The sequence below is a fragment of the Pyxicephalus adspersus genome, chromosome 8, assembly GCF_032062135.1.
Source record: "Pyxicephalus adspersus chromosome 8, UCB_Pads_2.0, whole genome shotgun sequence".
In the NCBI taxonomy this organism is placed as follows: Eukaryota; Metazoa; Chordata; class Amphibia; order Anura; family Pyxicephalidae; genus Pyxicephalus; species Pyxicephalus adspersus.
Window position 1 is genome coordinate 73,324,938 of NC_092865.1, and position 16,280 is coordinate 73,341,217.

General features: G+C 38.4%; 1 protein-coding gene across 1 annotated transcript in view; it reads left to right on the forward strand.

The window, feature by feature from the left end:
• CACNA1I (calcium voltage-gated channel subunit alpha1 I) overlaps positions 1-16,280 on the forward strand; it is a 370,590-nt gene that overhangs the window by 213,699 nt on the left and 140,611 nt on the right. Inside the window, exons 12-15 of the mRNA XM_072421248.1 lie at positions 1,790-1,880; positions 2,263-2,459; positions 4,685-5,083; positions 7,115-7,215. Of these exons, the coding sequence (XP_072277349.1) occupies positions 1,790-1,880; positions 2,263-2,459; positions 4,685-5,083; positions 7,115-7,215 (788 nt within the window). The remainder of the gene's footprint in view (positions 1-1,789; positions 1,881-2,262; positions 2,460-4,684; positions 5,084-7,114; positions 7,216-16,280) is intronic.

Genomic DNA, 16,280 nt, shown 5'->3' on the forward strand with positions numbered 1-16,280 from the left:
ATTAGCAGGGCCACTCCACTATATCCACTTAATTCCAAGCCACTTGTATTACAAGCCCACCTTCCTTCACTTGTAGCTCCAGGCTGTTTTTAGACACACTGGATCAGAAAGCTGAAAAAAAAAATATTTCTATTTTTTTTTAAAAGGAAAAGTTTACTTTGAAATACTAATCGTGCCCAGTGCTGTCAAAAAGAACTACAAGCAAGTGGATTCTAGCATATATGGTGCCATGACACACATACAATGCATAAGCAATTTATTGGGCTGAATGCGTAAGATTTGCATTTATGACCAGACTATGTACGATAAAAAATACATAATAAATTCTAAACTAAATTTTGTCCAGTCCCCTCACTAACCTCCTTAACACACAAAGCTGTCCCACCCACCAGGTCCACTGACTAGGCGGACTGCAGACATTCTAGGAGATTGTAATCACCTTGAGAGGGATACTAAGGGGTCAGCTAGGGAATTTTGTTTAAAAACTAATGACCGTATTACACATTACACACAATCCGGGTCTAATAGACCCATTATCAATCTGTCTCCACATAAATCATCCTCTACATATACCTTTTCTGGAACTAAGCTGTACACAATTTTCAAATACACTGCCACATTAAACAAATACCCTGGCTTTTCTTCTTTCTCTTAATTCTCGTATTAAAACTAATGACCAGTGAAGATAAAGTCATGATGATAACTTTTTTGTGGATGTGTCTCAGATTATGCACTTCACTTTTTGTTTCAACATAAAACCTACCCCTTTTCCTCATGATTTCTATATATAGCTAAGCATAATTTTGGTTAGTTTTTCAGTTTCTATGCCCTAATTTGTTTTGCAGTTTTGGATTGCAAAACTCACATTATTTCTCTTATATTCTCTCTTACCTACGGTCAGTTTTTTGACAACTACAGTGTATCAAATGTTACAGTCTAAATTTATTCCTGGATAATGTCTGTAAGGCCCTAGTCCGGAACCAGTACTCGCCATGCACCAGTGCCCCAATCTAGCACCACGCTCTTCCTATAGCAAGCCTCGGGAGGCTAATTGCTCCATCCCCCAGGAATTCTATATGCAGCTATTGCGTCTGGCGAAGAACTCCCACAGAGAATGCAGTACCAAGATTCCAGCAGAACAAGTCCAAAACACTGAGCCAGAGGTCATTCACAAGTGATCAATCCACCAGACGAGGTATTCAAGGGCAAGGAGAAAAGGCAGTCACAGGCAAATGGCCAGTTTAGGCAGCATACACCCGCAGGGTCAGAAATAGGTCAGCAACAGTAAACCACACAAAAAACACACCAGCAGCAGCTCAGCTCAGCACTACAGCAGGCATTGGGGACTGTGAGCACAATGCCTATAAAGGCCTAAAAGCCAATGACAGTATTAAGTGATGAACTATCCTGCCCCTAAAATCCCCTATTAGCTGTGCACAGCCTCAAAGTGTGTGCTGCGAATGCTGATAAAGTACATATCAGGCTGCACGGCTAAAGGGAAGCGGAGGCTGCGGCTTTTTTTGTTCTCTTGCAAGAGATATTGCTGTAAAATGTTGTTTGATACTGCAATGGTGCACAGAACAGAATCGCTTGACAGATAAACATCTTCTAACAATGTCCATCTTATCTACAATACTTTAGAAGCTACAAAAGTTCAAACACTTGCTCAGACCTTAATGTACACAGTCACAGCAGTTTAACTTTAATTAAAACCAATAAAAAACATTCCAGTCAATGGAAAGATTTCTTTTTGACTTATATTGTAAGAAAACATATTTTTTATTCACAGGGGGATGCTAACAGGTCTTACTCTGATGAAGAAAGAAGCTCTTCAAATATGGAAGATTGTGACAAATATCATGAAATTCAAGCTGGGTCTGGTAAGCGTCTTTGCAATCTTACATGTGGGCTAAGGGGCTGTTCCTACAAACAATCATATTTTTACCTGTAAAGTGCCGTTTCCCTCTGGTACTTGGTTGAATAGAATGAACAAGAAATTTTAAACTCATCAAGTTCCTACTATAGAAAGGCGTTTGTTTGTTACTAAAAACTACATGTTTTCTTTTTGTCTGTGCCCCACTTTTAAAGCTTTAAAGATATATATGTATCCATGTGTCTGTAATGGTATGTAGGCCTAGGATTCAGTACACATAGCACTACTTATGAAACTGCCTCATGATTTTTTTTTATCATTTTTTAAATTTTTTTGTTTAGTATTAATGTTGGTATGTGAACATTATGTTTCAAATGTTGTATACTTAGATCAAAAGCATTGTGCAGTTCCAATGACACCAAATGGACATTTGGAAAGTACCACTATAATAAGCCAACAGATCACTGGTGGAGTCATGAATACATCTAGAAATTCACTACAAAGGGATCAAGTATTGGTAGCTGTGGACTGTAGGAAAAGCAGCATTATGTCCCTTGGGCGTATGACCTACGATCAAAAATCACAGGTAAGATGAAAATAAAATTGAGCAGAATCTGTAGGTTATTTTTATTATCATCCAGTATTTTTTTAGCACTGGTATAATATGCAACGCTCAACAAATTCCACAGTCGCGTCACTAGCTGTCCCTCAAAGGTCCCTACCATAGTCATATGTCATTATTAGTCTAAGGTCAATTTTGGAGAAAGCCAAGTAACCTAACTGCTTGCTTTTTTTTTGCGGGGAGAACCTGCAAACTCCATACATAGTGTCATGACCAAAATTTGAACCTGGGACCCAGCGCTGTAAAGGCCAGAGTACTAACCTCTGAGCCACTGTGCTGTTTGTACTACATTAATAAATAACCCTATTTAAAAGTGACAGTAGTTAATAGTAGAATCACTTTAATATATGAGACTAACATATATAACAGTATGGTAGATTCAGACACATTTTTATCCCAGGTCCAGTAAAGATCCAATATCTGCATTTCTTTTATTTCTTTTAGGTAGACTGGGGTAGGGTTAGAACACCTGACAGGTTTTTGTCAATGAGGAGATTCACTACAAAAGTTTTTTTTCCTGCACTTTTTCCTAATGTATGTGTGTGCATTCACCATATCTACCCCAAACTTGCAAACAGATTCAGAATTAAAAACCATTACAGGATATCAATTCAAAGTTAAACTAAAATAATGGCTCTACCTTCTACCTTTAAGCGGGGATGTGTAATAAGTAAATTTTAACATTTTTCAACACATTTTTCTATTTATTATTATTATTATTATTATTATTATAATATCTACATGACAAGTCTTTATGGAGACATCAAGGATCGGTACACTCATCACTTGGATTATGACAGCTTTAAACCAGGAATTGCTACAATCTTTACAATAAAAGGGTAAACCAGGCCCAGCATTTGTTAAATTACTATTCAGATCTCCCCTTGAATTCAGAGTATTTTCCAGAGGGGGTTTTAGTTGTGAGCACAGGAATGAATGAATTTAATGAATGCCCTTTACAGGAGGGCTTTGTGTTACAGTGAGGGGTTCAGGGGGTTAAGATTAGGTTAACATTTTAAGTTAACTTGAAGAGTTTCCATTATTTTTATACTTTTTTTTTTCACTGAAATACAGTCCAGATAGGACATTTAATTGAAGTAGTAATAGTTTACTGCCTTTTAGACCCATTTTTCAAAAGTAAATCAAAGGACAAACATGTTCAGATACTTTTCAAAACTTTGAAAGTTAAGTAACAGATTGACAGACTACATTGTAGAGACTGTCGTGATAGTTTTCAAAATATATCTGTTGTCTTTTAAGTATGGGGGGCTCCCAAAACTATCTGTCTGACACACTTCCTGACTTTGCTCCTAGTTTGGTGATATGGATGATCCCAGTCCTCCTACTTTCTTAAGGATATAAATAGTTTAAAAATCTTCAAAGAGTGGTATCCTCTTACATAGACTGCACCATATGCAAATCAGAAACTGAAAATCCAACAAACTCCTCAAAGAATTCCTGAAGATATCTGAGAAAATCTTAGGTGGGTTATCACTACAGTATCTAGCAAAATCTAACAATTTGGTTAGGTTGATGCTAATATTTGTTCAGCTAATATGCTCAATTCACATTGCACTGCATCAGTGTTCTAAGAATTGTAGAAGAGCTAAATAGAGGTATGTATAGGTCCTTCAAGAGATCTACATTAAAAGTGAACCTGTTGATTGGCCTTGCATATGGAAATGTAAAAGAATATTTTCCTTAGCAGTATGTTAGTGGAGGTCTGAAAACACTTGCTTACACTTAAAACCCATATGTTCCCTACAGAGAAAATACATTTTCTGGTCAGACATCTGAGTTATTTTCTTCATCAAGCAGATTTTATTTTTGGTTTGACTTTAATGATGCATCTAGAATACGATCAGTAAAAAAGAAAATATTTTCTTTTCTTTTGGAAAAAAAGCATGCAAGAAATTTTCCATTATATAGGAAATAATTGATTCATGTAATATTTAGTAATTTTTATTACCTGACATATTCATAGCCATGGTTGTCCTACTGAATTCAATTGTATTATTAGTGTGGTTATTGTATACATTTACCACAAACACAATAAGGGGAGGAGAAAGGATTTTCAAATATACGTTCAAATATTTACTGCTAAATGTATGAGAATAGTTATTTAACTTTTAACAAGAATTTGCATTTCATGTTTTCTTCTAAGGTACTTGTAATGTTATTGTTTACAGGGAGGTTCACGACTAACTCAATGGAACAGAAGCGGAGCATGGGGAAGCCGCAGATCGAGCTGGAACAGCTTAGGCCGTCGTCCAAGTATTAAGCCGAGAACTTATACAGCTGAGCACGAGTCTTTACTCTCTCGAACAGAAGTCCACCGAGATAAAAGTCATTCCAGGAGAGCATCTAGCCTGAAACACAGAAGAGCAGTGTCTCTGGACAATAAGGGCTCTTCAGATATTCCAGAACATACTGGACTCCATACAAGTCATAGGGCACCCAGCAGGGGTACTAACTCATTTGGAGACTATCAGGATTGCATTGGAAAAACACCCCAGATTATGAAGGATGTTTTCCCCAAGATGAACAACCGTAAGGATAAGGAGGAAGAAGAAGAGGAAATTGATTATGTAAGTAAGGAGCTTAATTGATAATCTTTATTGCAAAAATGTTATCCAACGCTTTCATATTAGTAGCACTGTATGTGTGAAAACTATGGCTTATTAATAACACATTTCTACTTTTACTCTGCTTTTTTGCGTTAATTAAAATACTACCAGCACATATCTACAGAGTTCCATAACAAATAGTAATAGGGAACAATCTGTAACTTTCCTGATAAGGATCTATGGACTGGAGTAAACATCATTGTGATCTACCAATAACAACCCTATTGACAACAAAACTATTGATTGTGCAGCTTTGAAGTTAGCTGTTGCCTATGCAACTCTCTCAGCAGGCTGTTTACACTTGAAAATTATTTAGGCAAGAAAATAGAAGCCTTACTGGCAAAATGTTGTTTGTCTCTCTATGTGCCAATAATTGGGTGATTTTTTTATAATAGTCATTTAATAAAAACTAAAGTCAGGGCATAGAGGGTCTGCGTTTCCCTTTTAGATATTGAAACATCCAGATTATTTGTGTCAATAGGTAATTATTATGTAAGAACTACTTTTAAACATAACTAATCGTCTAAAAACCTGCAACAAGGTTTGTAAGAAGCTTCTCTAAACCCATTTGTCCCCATTCCATCCTGGGTACCACCATCTTTGCCCTTCTTTTCTTCTACATCCTGATCTTTGCCCATTTTGATTGGCTGGGCCAGGATTACAAGGGAACCTGGGATTGCTAGCTGGGCATCGAAAGATAAATGAAAAATTCTGATTTCAAAAGAGGAAATTAAATCAAAGCTTCCTCAAAACATATGGGGCATGTGTGGATAAATTTCTTAGAGATTTACCTGTAGGTAAAGAATTTGAGAGATGGGGAAAATATAGATTGCCCCAAAAACACAGGAAAAGTGGGGAGCAGCTATTTAAATGATAACACCAACAGAATTTGCGTTACATACAACAGTTTGTGTTGCCAACATAAATACAAAAGGTGATTTAAGGTAACACAGGCAAAATTGCTTTGTGAATATCAATATCAATAAAATTAAAGCAGAACTAATTTGAAATATAAAAAAAATCACACTTACCTTTAATTCTGCAGATTCCTCGATCGTGCTGGAGCTTTTCTCGATCAGGTCCTGCACCGTCCTGGAATTCTTCTTCGTCACGGCACAGAGGAATCACTGGGTGCTGCCATCTTTAGCCTTCTTTTTCCTTCTTCTGGGTTCGTCACCCGATCTCGCACTGTGCAGGCGTGGGATTGGGTGATTAAACCCGCTGTAAAAGAGAAAAGAGAGCCAATCTCACTGCTCATGCAAGACATTGGCATCTCTTTCCCCTCAGTGAAGGAAAATGCCCCTTCTGTGCATGCGCAAAAGGAGCAGACAAGAGCCTCCCAGGATACGTGACCCAGGAGGCTCTGCACTTCCATTTAGTCTTGGATTGTCACAGCGATCAAGACAAAAAGTGTTCTTGTGTCACCCTGAATTTAAAAAAATATAGGGGTTGCCTACCCCTTATGTAAGGTAAAAAATTTGTGTTTAAGCCCACTTTAAAGTAGGGATGGTCAGTAAATCAAGGTCAGAATTGGTATAACCAATCCCTTAGATACCTAAAAAAATGTTGCCATCCTATACAAGGGAATATCCGGAAACTTCTTTAGGGTAATTAACGAGTAACTGGTTCACTTATTCTCCTGGGCGGTTCATTTCTGTCTGAATTTATATGTCTAAAAGTGGTACATTGTCTTTCTTTGAAATATTTCATAATTACTTTAATACCACTTTTTCAGAGAAAGTGCTAAATATTTACAGGACTGACAGGAGACAGTAATGTTAGTTTTGATATTATAGTAATTTGTACAAATGAGAAAACACCAAGACATGCACAAAGAATTTACCAAAAAACTGTGACACATTGCAGAATTGTGACAGCAGATGACAGCCCCATTTACTTGCAAACAAGTCACTTGTAAATATATTCTGTAAACAAAGAAAAATTAAAGTGGTGACATGTAAGACCTTAACATATTGCCGATTCTCTACACAGAGTTTATGTTTCCGAATCAGAAAAATGATTGAGGTTTATCGTCCAGACTGGTGCGAATTACGTGAGGACTGGTCCATATTCCTTTTTTCTCCACAAAACAGGTAATACAAATTAAACAGTAGGTAGGTAAAATGTGTTTTTAGCAATGAGCAAAATGATACATTTGGCACCCTGGGCCCAACTTTATTTGCTAGACCTCATCTAGTAGTGTAAAATACCTAGCTACTTTTTATTTCCATCAATACATAGGTATGTATTGATGGAAATAAAAAGTAGCTAGGTATTTTACACTACTAGATGAGGTCTAGCAAATAAAGTTGGGCCCAGGGTGTACATAGTCAATTAGGATGAAAAAGACATCAAGTCCATCAAGTTCAACCACTAGGGAAGTAAACATATCCCAGGTATAAAATCAGATCTTCCTCTGATTGTGTATGGAACGTCTCCCATTCTACCCACTAAATCTTATCCCTGTGCATCTGTTTTCCCCTGCACTCGTTATCTGATTGTGTATGGTACGTCTCCCATTGTAGATTAATTTATTGCACCCACTTAAATCTCCCTATAATTTATCTGTTCACTTTTCCTTACTTCTAGCTGAATGCACATTGATATTTATTGCCGTGCCAACCCTTCCCCTACCCAGGTTTAACTGATATCCCAAGTTCCTTGTTACTCCTATCAGTCCATCCATATTCAGGGCAGAAAGCACTTCTATTTAAACAACAGGCAAGGTCACGTGCCTAAATCTCAAGTGCCAAATTATAGGTGCAATGGGAATTAATCCAGAGAATTAATGCCGGAGTTAGAACAGAATTGGACATACAATTACTCTCTGCAACTCCTTTCTCTTGCCTTAGGACTGATTCATCATTAAGCATCCACCTGGACCCCCAACACAACCTCCACTGCTGCCATTCTGCACTGCTAATTCACCAAGCCATCTCTGTGACTGACTCATCCAGTCCCACTCCTGGAACTCAACAAGCTTATACGCCTCACTACAACCCATATTACAGGACCTTCTCTCATGGACTGTTTGCCACATTGTTTAATGTACTTCTATGGTTCTCAATAATCTGTAAAAATGTATTATTCACCCTGCACTCTCTTTGCTGGTGTTATTCCCTCTCCTCCCCAGTCTGATAACTCATCCCGTCTCTCTGTTCCTTCACTCTGCTGCTTTCTCTGTCTGTGCTCCGGCACCTTTCTGGTCTTCTGCTACATGCTGGTGACATCTCACCCAACCCTGCCCCCCCCACAGACTCTCTCTTTCATACACTTTCAGCAAGATACTCCCTTCTCCTAACCTCATTCCTATTCAGTCTACCCATAAGTTCCTACCCCTTGCTCTGGCAGTCTATGGAATGCCAGATCTGTTTGCAATAAACTAACCTCTATACACAACCTTCTCTTCTATAAATCTTTAAACTTCCTGGCTCTCACTGAAACTTGGCTTTCCTCCTCTGTCTCTGCCTCTGCTACTGCTCTCTCCTATGGGGGCCTGTTCTTTACACATACCCCTAGACCTGGCAACAGAGTAGGAGGTGGTTTGGGTCCTATTTCTTCCCCTAACTGTACATACAGAGTCCTTCCTACCCCTCCCTTTCTCATTTTCACCATCTTTTCTGCCCCTATCCCTCATTGTTGTTGTTGTCTACTTCCCCCGGCCCGGTATCACAATTTTTGGATAACTTTGCCTCTTGGCTCCCACACATTCTTTCCCATGACCTGCCCATCCTCATCCTTGGTGACTTTAATGTTGCAGTGGATGAAACCATCCTCAGCCAAACTGCTCTCCATTACCACCTCCTTTCGACAGGACATAAACGGCCCCACACACATTGCCGGACTTACTTTAGACCTGGTATTTTCCAAACTCTGCAACCTCACCCTCCTTGACAACCCACCATTTCCCCTTTCTGATCACAACCTTATCACCTTCAACCTATCAAACTCTTGCCCCCCTTTGCCACATCCCAGACCTGGTCAATGGCAGAGAGATATCCATACTTTTGACCACAACCTATTCTCAAACTGCCTTACGTCCATAACCCCCACCCTCTCTAAAATCACATCTCTGGATAAAGCTGCCACTCAGTTCAACCACACTCTCTGGGTCTGGATAAAGTTTCCCTGCCACCTTCCACTACCCCCGTCCTGCTAACCTCCGACCCTAGCACAACAGTCACACCAAACATTTACAAAAGACTGTTTAACATTTTCTCTCAAGGTTCTGACCCACACAGCCTTTTCTTAGCAGTTGACTCCCTCCTAAACCCCACACCTGCTCCCACTACAACAACCTTTCTCTGCCCAAGACATTGCCACCTACTTTAGAGATAAAATTGACAAAATCAGACATGATGTCTCTGCTCACCAGGCCACTCCAACCATATCCACCCCTTACACTTGTAAATTATCACTGGCCTCCCTCAGCCCTGTTACTTACTCCTCCCTTCCCTCATTTCCATCTACCACCTGTCCGCTTGACCCAATTTCCTCTGATCTACTCCGTGCCCATTCCTCCACCCTGGCCCCTGCCCTAACCGACCTATTCAACCTCTCCCTTTCTACTGGTATCTACCCCTCTGTTTTCAAACATGCCATTATTCTCCTTATCCTGAATAAACCCTCACTAGGTACCCCCCGTACCTTCTATTTATCATCCTATCTCCCTTCTACTATTTGTTTCCAAACTTCTTGAGCACCTTGTCTACAAAAGACTCACCGATTACCTGAGCACCAACTCTCTCCTTGACCCTCTCCAGCCAGGCTTTCGATCTGCCCATTCCACTGAAGCAGCACTTACTGAAGTGGCCAATGACCTCATCAGAGCTAAGTCTCAAAGAAACTTTTCCCTCCTCCTTCTCCTTGATCTTTCCTCTGCCTTTGACACTGTTAATCACCCCCTTCTAATACAAATCATGTGCTCCATTGGTATCTGTGACACTGCTCTCTCTTGCTTTGCTTCTTATCTGTCTGACCTCTCCTTTCAAGTTTATTTCAATGGTAATTCCTCCTTTCCTACTCTCCAGTTCTCTTTTCTTTGTACACCTCCTCTCTCGGTAGTCCCATATCCTCCTTTGGCTTACAGTACTTTCTCTATGCTGATGTCACTCAGATTGTCAGATTTCTGAAACTCAACCTGGATAAAACAGAACTAATCATCCACCTCCCTCCTCAAATTCCAGGTCTCCCCCTGACATATTCCTAACTGTTAACAACACTGTCATTCGTCCCTCCCCTCAGGCACGTTGTCTTGGCATCACCTTTAATTTTGCCCTCTCTTTTACCCCCCATATTCAGAACATTTCCAGGTCCCGTCACTTTCATTCGTGCAACATCTCTAAAATTCGCCACTACCTGTCCCCAGTGAACACCAAACTCCTTGTACATGCTCTTATCATTCGTCAGGACTACTGTAACCTCCTCCTCTCTGGTATTCCATTAGCCCGACTCTCTCCTCTATAATGTATCATAAATGCTGCAGCCAGACTCATTCATCCTTCCCACCGCTCTTCTTCTGCTTTATATCTTAGAATCAACCTTAGAATCAAATTTAAGCTCCTGTGCTTTGCCTTCAAATCCTCCCACAGTTCTTGTCCCACTTACCTTTCTGACCTCTTAAAAAAATACTCCCCTTGCCACTCTCTCCGCTCCTCCAATGACCTACTAATGACTTCCTCACTCAAAACCTCATCAAACGCACGGCTCCAAGACTTTTCTACAGCCCACCCGACCCTCTGGATTGGTCTTCCTCATCCTATTCAGCTTGCTCCTATTTTCTGCTTGTTTAAAAGTGCACCCAAAACTTGCCCACCCATTTTCCTATGTCTTTTGAAACCGTCACTACTTCCCACCACTACATATCTTCCCTCCTTTTGTGTGTTACTTCCCCCACCTCCTATATTGTAAGCTCTTTGGGGCAGGGTCCTCTTCTCCTGTGTTACTGTCTGTATTCGTCAGTCCATTGGAACCCCTATTTAATGTACAGCGCTGCGTATTATGTTGGCGCTATATAGACCCTGTTTATTAATTTTATAAATAATAATATAAAAACCCTATGGACATTGATCCAGTTGATCCAGAGGTAGGCAAAAAAAAACCCTGGTTCATTTTGCTCCAAAAGAGGAAACAAATTCCTTCCTGATTCCATGAGGCAATCAGATGTTCCCTAGATCAACAGTTTGGTCTCATCTGCAAACATAGAAATGGTACTTTTAAATACAAACTCTATGTCATTTTTGAAGATGTTACACATTAAAGGTCCCAACACTGAACCCTGGGGTACACCACGAATAACCTTAGACCATTCAGAGTATGAATCATTATTACTGCTCACTGGATGTGGTCTTTAAGCCAGTTCTCTATCCATTTACAGATTGGCTTTTCTAAGCCTATTAACCCTACCTTGCATATTAGCTTTCTGGGGGGTGCTGTGTCAAATGCTTTCGCAAAGTCCAAGTATACTGTATTAACTGCTATTCCACTGTCCACCTGATTACTTTCTCATAAAAAAAGAGTAAATTTTATTGACAACTTCGGTCTTTCTTGAATCCATGCTCACTGTCACTTATAATATTATTTTCTAGCAGAAAATCCTCTATGTGGTTCTTTATCAAACTCTCTAGGACCTTTACAACTATGGACGTTAAACTTACCGGTTTGTAGTTACTTGGTAATGACTTTGCTCCCTTTTTTGAAGATAGGAACCACATTGTTATGCCAATCCATTGGAACCCAAAGAATATCTAAAAATTAGAAACAATGGCTTTGAAATAACTGAACCCAGCTCTTTGGGGACACATGGATGTAATCTATCAGGTCCTGTTGCTTTATCAACCTTAATTTTATGTAACTGTTTCTCAATCATATCAATTTTGAGCCATTGTGGCTCATTTAAGGCACTGACACTTGCTATAAGAAATTTGGACTTGAGCTCTGTTACTTTCCTTTGTGTACACAGCTAAAAAAGTGTTTCATAATTCTGCCTTTTCTTTATCCCCAGTTACCATCCCAGAGACATCCTTTAAGGCCTACACGCTCAGATCTGATCTTTTTTGCTATTAATATATTTAAGAAATGATTTGGGGTTTGCCTTACTTTCCTTTGCAACCTGTCTTCCATTTTATTTCCTTTTTTCATCTTTTGCTATATTCTTTATAATTTTCAAATGATGAAAGTGATCCATTTTTTGGAATGCCCTTTCCCTATTTTTTTAGGCTTTTTTAAAATCAGGTGTGAGCCACATAGGGTTTAATTTTAGCCTCTCAAACCTGTTACCCATTGGGATATATTTTCAGTTTGTTTGTGTAGAACAGACTTGAAACATCTGTTCTGTGTTCTTTGAGGACAATATTGTGTCCCAGTCCAAGACAGAGAGCCGCCTTTAATAATGGAAAACTTGCTCTCTTAAAATTGAATGTTTTTTTTCTTTTCCTGTTTTTGCTTCCTGTTGACAACTTACATTAAATGAAATCATATTATGGTCACTGCTACTCAAATTCTCTTTTATTTGCACATTTGTTATAAGCTTGGCATTGTTAGAAAGAACTAGGTCCAGCAGAGTATCATTTCTAGTTGGGGCTTCTATAAACTGTACCATAAAATTATCTTGTATTAAAGTCTTTCCCTTTTGCTATACCTCTAGTGCCATTTGCAGACTGCAATGATTACACTGGTGAACAATTTTGAACAATTTTTTTGTTGACTTAAATTTTTAAGCTTTTTTACACCTATTAAAATAGGTATGATGATTCTGAAAGTGCAGTTAGTTTTCTTCTATCACGTCAGGTTTTTTCTCTACCGCTTACATTAATTATTGATTAATTATTATAGGCTGTTCATTTACAGTGACAGACAGTGTGGTCAGAGGTTGTGCGCTGCTCTAAGTAGTGAATAAGCAAAATGTTATTTTCTACTTACACACGTATTTCCTTTTTTTTTTAAGATCATGTCTGGCTCTGCTGTTTCTCATCGTAAGTGCCCAAACAACCCTGATTCATTTTGTTATATCTGTGGCAGATTCACCATTCCCAGTCAAAGGGCGAACATCAGCACATTTGTAGAGCAAGCCTATTTGGCATATTTCAAAGTTAAACATGGTGATAAAGATCAGTCTTGGGCCCCTTGTAAGGTGTGCAAACAGTGTGTGGAGGGTAACGGATGTTGATAAAGGGAACACGTGATAAGATGCCATTTGGTATACCTATGGTTTGGCAAGAGCCAGGAGTTCAGTTCAGTGACTGTTACTTTTGTATAGTGAAAACTTCAGGATATAACAAGAAAAATAAATGTAACATAGTGTACACTAGTGTACCATCGGCTATACGCCCCGTGGCTCATTCAGATGAAATCCCAGTGCCGGTTTTCGTTTCACAATCCTCTTTTGAAGAACATGATTATGGTGATGAACTAGGTGACAACAATGATGAAGAGGACTCGTTCGTAAGGGATTTGATCAGCATGAGTTGAGTGATTTAGCACGTGATTTAGGACTGTCGAAGAAGGCTTCAGATCTCCTAGCATCAAGACTGCTTGAGAAAAACTTACTTGAAAAAGGAACAAAGGTATCATACTTTTGAACCAGAGAAATTCCATTTCTGCGGTACTTTAGAACTGACAGTGGCTTTGTGTATTGCCATAACATACCTGGTTTAATGGAGGAATTGGGAATTCCAATCTAACTTGAATGGCGACTATTCATCGATAGTTTATCGGAGCTTAAAGTGTGTCCTTCTTCACAATGGCAATATATTTGGGCCAATCCCAATTGGCCATTCAGTTTCTCTTTGTGAAGAATATGCAAACATAAAGAGAGTCATTCAGGTAATGCAATATCACCAACACAATTGGGTCATCTGTGTTGACCTTAAAATGGTATGCTTAGATGGGATGTACATATGATGGCTGACTATTGTTGGAGCATCCGGCGGGATTGTCCTAACACTGAACACTATAGGAAAAGCTATAATCGTAAATTTCTACCTTAACCGCTTACCCGAATAATTTTCAAATGTTTTACTGTAAAAAATGTCATAAAGTAACAATAAATTCTTTGTATGAACAAAATAAATTTAAATAAACAGTACAAGGTATTATTTTATTATTTTTTAATTGTTTTTAAAATTTGTATGTTTTTTGACAAAAACGGAAGATACCCTGTATCGTAAAAGGTGGATGTGATAGCAAAAAACTGGGATAATTTCTGGGTTCACCCCCTAAAAATTAGTAAAAAACAAGAGTAAGATCTAACCTAACAAAAGATGTGTTACCCAGTGTTATCTGTGTATTATGCATCCCCATATGCAACTCCACCCATAATTTTCAAATTCATTACTTGCTCCTTTAACAATTTCTTCTTTCACATTCACTTTCAGATCACCTCTCACATACAGACAGACACCACCACCTTTTTGTTTAACTCTGTCTTTTCATTCATTAGGGAACATTGACAGCCCAGTCATGTGAAGAACAAAGCCAGGATTCAGCAATACCAACTAAGTCATAATTCTCCTCATTCCTTAAGGCTTCCAACTCCCCTAATATGTTAGCCAGACTTCTAGCATTGGTGAACAGACTCTTTAAACCATTTCTGCTTTTACCATCGCTGTTTAGCAAATCATTTTGTTTTTCAGTACAATTAGTACTGCCCACTCCAATATTTGTGTGTATCATGGGAAACTTCCTATATTTATCCAACCCCCCCCATATGTATGTTTGTGCATACATATGGCAGACTGTGCACTGAACAAAACCCTCAACCTTGTTGCCACTCATTTTTCAAGTTACAATGTATGTTAAGTTCAAGGAGTTTTAACGTGTTACTTACAGTTTGTACATTCTTTAAAGATTCAACTCCTGTGTTGTTTAACTCCACTTATTCAGAGCCACTTGTTTCACAAGCCACAAGGAAGCAATCTCAAAAGTGAGTTTACCCAGAACTCATATCACCTATGACCACACCTTGACCACACCTTAATAAGTGGCTTTTTAAAAAAACTGAGAGATAAAGAGAAAAGGTATTTAAAGGCTAATGGAGACAGAGATGATACAAACACAAGATTTAAAGTCACCCAACAGTCAAATGTCTCAACTCCTGTGCTTCTTAAATCTAGTTATTCAGGGTCACTTGTTTCAAAAGCCACAAATGAGCTTTGACTTCAGTGATGATTTCAAGCACAAGTCCACCCCCCACCCCCACACACACAAAGCCATAACACACATTTCTGTCTTTGAAAGTTAGATTCAATAATGCATATAATATTTTTAATAAAATAAATAAATAAAGAAATAAATAAAACAAACAATATAATATATATATCAAACCTCAAGTACCACAGTACAAGTCGTACAATACAATACTACTTTGTGAACAACAAAAAAACCATTGGCATCCTATTTTAAGAAATATTTTGCATGCATCCAAATGTGTATTACTCTGCCAATAGCTATTGAAGAAAACAAATTTCCATACAAATCACAAAAATGTAAAACAGTTATTTTTATTTATTTAAAGTTTTCAATTTTACTTGCCAAAAACACAAATAAAAAACACAAAAACACAAAAAAGACATGACAGTCCAGACACATACTGCCACCAGCAGTTGATGCAGGAAAATTTACACATCCCTACATGTTTATTAGTAAGATTATATATATTACCACTGATTCCAGAGAAAGGTGTTGGTGTTTGTGGACACCTGGACAGCTTTCATCTCAAATGTGTGCATTTTAAAAGTAATTTCCTACAGTACCAAACATAGTATAATATTGTAAAGCTTTCTAGTGTCCCCTTAATTCCAGGTAGACCTTCATCTCATCTGTTTTGGGTATCGGCTGCATTAGTGTATATAGCTATAAAGGAATGTATCCAATAGCTTTAATAAATATTTATCCTTCTCAGCAATTTGTCCTGTTGGCATATGTCTCTGTTAGTTTAGACAATCTAGCCACTGAAAATTTCCGATTCATTATGGCAAACTGCTCTAAAATCAAATTACATGGGGTATATTATTGTACAGCAATCTTTATGTCATGCCACAGATTCTCAATCAGATTTATCTCTGACAGGGCCATTTTAATGGAGGTAATGGTGTTCCTTGAGATATTAAAAGTCACATAGTTACATAGTAGGTACCCCTGGTACAATTTGCTTTAAGTG